Source organism: Pterocles gutturalis, unplaced genomic scaffold (genome assembly GCF_000699245.1).
Source record: "Pterocles gutturalis isolate BGI_N339 unplaced genomic scaffold, ASM69924v1 scaffold24185, whole genome shotgun sequence".
Lineage (NCBI taxonomy): Eukaryota > Metazoa > Chordata > Aves > Pterocliformes > Pteroclidae > Pterocles > Pterocles gutturalis.
This window is the reverse complement of record NW_010146522.1, coordinates 27,217-29,217: the sequence shown is the minus strand read 5'-3', so window position 1 is coordinate 29,217 and position 2,001 is coordinate 27,217. Positions and strand designations below refer to the sequence as shown.

At 36.3% G+C, this 2,001-nt stretch overlaps 1 protein-coding gene across 1 annotated transcript in view; it reads left to right on the top strand.

Moving 5' to 3' along the window:
* Positions 1 to 5: 5 nt before the first annotated feature.
* The window catches only part of EP300 (E1A binding protein p300), a gene marked incomplete at its 5' end in the record, with an annotated part of 29,055 nt that continues 27,059 nt past the window's right edge, over positions 6 to 2,001 (top strand). Inside the window, 2 exons of the mRNA XM_010085779.1 lie at positions 6 to 102; positions 1,881 to 1,958. Coding sequence (XP_010084081.1) covers positions 6 to 102; positions 1,881 to 1,958 — 175 coding nt within the window. The remainder of the gene's footprint in view (positions 103 to 1,880; positions 1,959 to 2,001) is intronic.

Genomic DNA, 2,001 nt, shown 5'->3' with positions numbered 1-2,001 from the left:
GGCTGCAGAAGCAAAACATGATCCCAAATGCTCCAGGCATGCCACAGGCTCCCATGAATCAAGGGCCCAGCATGGGACAGCCGCAGCCAGGGATGTCTGCAAGTAAGAACAGCTGGGTTACTGACTACCTGGCACAGGGGAATTCTGTCCAGTCATTTTGGTAGGCTAGTGGCCATTTTGCCTTTTTTATTTCACAGGTACCTGGCTTGCTCAAGTTAAACAGAACTTTCTCCTCTTTGTTCAGAAATATTTGCTAAATCTGTGCTTTGCTTATGTGTTAACTTATGACACATAATTAGTGATTATCTAAAATAACACATAATTATTATCTAAAAGCATTTAGTCTTCTGAACAAATTGAAATATTGTGAACCTTTACATTTTGAGGGTGAAGGGAATGGCAATTAAGTTGCATCCATAATATTGCAGAACTTCAGTCTCGTTAGATTCATCCCTAGAATTAATTGATTTGAAGATAACTTCAGTTACTATAAGAGAAATATATTTTCATAATATTTAGTTGTGTGATGTTCAAAACAATCATCACTATTACTATGGTTGCTAAGCAGAGTATGATGATTGGAGTGCTTAGGTATTTATGCCTTTGAAAGTTTAGATAGTGCTTATTCTTTGCCACGTTTGTTTTTTCAGACAAATGGCCTTTCCAGCCTGCAGTGAAAAGCATATTTCACTTTTTTCCCCATGCAGCTGTCTTCTATTTCACAGGAGTTCTGTTACTTGAATTGACCTTCCTAATGCTAAACATGATTGTGGTGGTGATGATGATGATTATTATATTCCCTGCTACCCATGCATTTGTATAGTAGAATAAAATTGACTTTGGAGAGGAGTTAATGATCAAAACTGTCATGCTGCTAAAGAGTGTAGTGTATCTTTACAGCGTTTTGAAGGGACAAGTTGCTGTAGGTCATGAGGTGTCTAGTTTATTTTTATTTGGGTAACAGAAAAAAACAGATACCACAAATTATTGTGGGTGATATTTCTAGTTAGAAAGTGGAAAGAGGCATCTGCTGACATTGTGATCTTGTATTTCCAGCTAAGTCCTTTAAATATTGTAATACAGGATTTTAAACTGCATTTTTAAATAAGGTTGCATCCCATACTCTGATTTAACCGTAAAAGAGAACTAATATATTTTTAGCTGTTTGAACCACAGTCTGCTTTAAGTTTTGTTTTGGTTTTTTTTTTATTATTCTGGACTGACAGCTCTGAAGGCTGAAGTAGTCTTTCTTAAAGCTAAGTGTAACAGTTCTGCAGACATACTTTCTATATCACTGGGTCTTTTTATGCTTAGAGTCAGAACAGGATTTACCAAGATCCAGGAAAGATTTTTAAAGGTTGATGCTGTAACTTCGTTTGCTTAGACTTTTGTAGAAGGTTGATCTTTGTCAGTAGAAGCTTTTGGTTATTTATCATGTATTCCGGTAGCTCTCAGACTTCAGAGCTTTGATAAATACTCTGTTGAACTGTATAGTCTTAATAGTGTTTTAAGTCTAGAGGTGCAGTAACAGTGTAGAGTGATCTGTAGAAGTTCTTGTGGTCTGGAATGTTTGTGAGCTGCTGAGTTTGTCATTGTGCCTTGATAACATACTTCAAATTTATCATAAATTTCTGAAAACTGACTCTAAGTTAGGGTATATTTCTGTCAATGGGACATGTTTATATTTTCAAAGAAGTTTTTGGGTTTGCTTCACACTTTTAGGACTCTTCAAGAGTGTTTAGAGTTACTCGACTGTCTGTGCATCTTTTTTTTTTTTTTAACATATGGGTCTTAGTGTGTAATTTTCACTAAAATGTTTGGTGGATAAAACCTGGTGGTCTTCTAAATGCCATAATGTTATTCCAATATCTTTTTTCCAGATGGTCCTCTTCCCGACCCAACCCTGATACGTGCCAACGTGCCGAACCAGATGATGAATCGCATGCAGGCACAGCCAGGTAAATATTTGAAGAAAATTTGCTACTGTGATTTTGAAGGAAT